Here is a 2,026-nt window from a genome sequence, read left to right as displayed (position 1 = left end):
ATATGTATATATATATATATATATATATATATATATATATATACGACGAGCTTCTTCCAGTTTCCATATACCAAATCCACTCACAATTACATATCCTGCAATTTGTAGTTAAGTACCTTTTACATTTCAAGTTTGAATCATTAGTTAATAACGTTTTTATGTTCTAACAGCGTATTTTAGTTCTTCTGAAGCATCCTGTATTTAAATATGTTAATACTAACTTAACATACCTCCAAAAAGATGTTTAACCTGGAGCCAGAAGAAATCTTACAATTGCAGTTTACATATTTAAGAATATTTAACTCCAAACCGGTATGTGTAATGAGTGATTAATCACATAAAACAGAATATATTTCAAGAAACTGAAGACGCTAAAGAAGATGTCCATTTTGCAGGTTCAAAACAATCGTATTGATGTTCATGTTGACCTCAAAGTGTCTATTAATCGAGTGGTAACATATGGAAAGAGCTACTGCACATTTTGTTGATTGTCTTGTTATTATCTAGATGATATTTCAATGGTTTTAAGAAATCTTATTTGACAAATATTTATTTTTCTTACAGGCCTGAAAACTGTCCTTCGGTAAGCACGTTTTTTGTAATTGTTTGTTTTATTTAGTAAAAGAATTAACAAAATGGAAAACCTGTCATTTGTTTTTGATTATGGAAACTTTAGTAACATTAGTATGAATTTTACTGAAGTCGAATTACAGGAAATATCATATTTTTGGAAGGACGCGGTTGCTTGTGTTTGTGCAACTATTATGTTCCTTTATAACGGATTTCTCTTGTGTGTCGTAAACCAAGACAAAAAAACTTACAGGAAATGCTATTCATTACCACTGCTGAATTATTTACTTAACTACACCTTCTTTGGATTGTTCTATTATTTTTACAATGTTCATATTCACATCCATGAAAAGATGTCGCATAGTAGCTGCGTTTTCATCCATACCATGTATACCGTGTTTAAAGATGGAACACGCTGTTTCATACTTCCGATCTGTATTGATGTTATAGTGCAATATTTTAAGCCGAAACTACATGAGAAGCAAAAATTTCTCACCTTTCAGGCAATTTTTCTTGCTGTTCTTTGGGGTATCCTCTTCACCCAAACAATTTCCATCTACTCAGGAACGTCAGAAAAAGATTTAAATTTCTGCCTTCTTTACATTCATGTCTCCCTTATATGGTACCAGCTCGGGTTTGCTCTATTCTTTGACTGTTTACTGATCATCTGTGTCATTCTCCAGCTATATATAGCGGCTAAACGAGAAGAACCCTTAATGCTGACTTTCAACACTCTGGCAGCCCAAACAATCATAGCTTTGTTCCTGACAGTTCTTGACGTGATTTCCATATCAGCATCTATTGTTATGTTTGTGTATATTCACTCACAACTGATGAATTTGTACAACCTTGTTGACTTTATATACATGATAGCCAGTGTATTGTTACCGTTTTTCTGGCTCTGTGATTCCTCAATACGGCAGAGTATATGGAAAAAAATGACGAAAGGAAATGCGAAACAAGAAGATACAAAAGATGATATCGAGTTAACTCCTCGAGAAAAGGAATCTTAAACATTTTAAACATTTATTTATGCATGTATGTGTTTATGTATGTATGTGTGTATGTATGTGTGTATGTATGAATGTATGTATGTATGTATGTATGTATGTATGTATGTATGTTTGTTTGCTTGCTTGTTTGTTTGTTTGTTTGTTTGTTTGTACGTACGTAAGTATGCTATCTTACCTTTATAATTATTTGAATTTTTCCAATAAAAATCGAATATGTTCCAAACAGATAAACGAGCCCCAGTCAGAACTTATAGGAACAGCAACGGCCGAGATATACATGTTGAATTTTAAGAAAGCCTTGCATACATTTACTGTCTCGTTTACAGAATATATTCGCCAGTATGAGCATTACCTGGTCATTGTTTTGACAGAAAGCCCTCATTTTTCATGCATAAAAATTGGAAATTTATATATATATATATATACACATAATATACATATAT

General features: G+C 32.1%; 1 protein-coding gene across 5 annotated transcripts in view; it reads left to right on the top strand.

The window, feature by feature from the left end:
- LOC106869328 (uncharacterized) overlaps positions 1-2,026 on the top strand; it is a 70,013-nt gene that overhangs the window by 9,504 nt on the left and 58,483 nt on the right. For 4 of the 5 annotated variants that reach the window (XM_052974153.1, XM_014915036.2, XM_014915037.2 and 1 more), the window contains exon 2: positions 565-583. Coding sequence is in view for 1 of the 5 variants with exons in the window: in XM_014915033.2 (XP_014770519.1) it covers positions 636-1,583 (948 nt within the window). In the remaining 4 variants the exon portion in view is untranslated. Of the gene's footprint in view, positions 1-564; positions 1,997-2,026 lie in introns of those variants that run through there. The other variant, XM_014915033.2, reaches the window with a different exon arrangement.

The sequence above is a fragment of the Octopus bimaculoides genome, chromosome 17 (assembly GCF_001194135.2).
Source record: "Octopus bimaculoides isolate UCB-OBI-ISO-001 chromosome 17, ASM119413v2, whole genome shotgun sequence".
Lineage (NCBI taxonomy): Eukaryota > Metazoa > Mollusca > Cephalopoda > Octopoda > Octopodidae > Octopus > Octopus bimaculoides.
The sequence above is the reverse complement of the archived record's forward strand: the minus strand, read 5'-3'. Positions and strand labels throughout refer to the sequence as shown.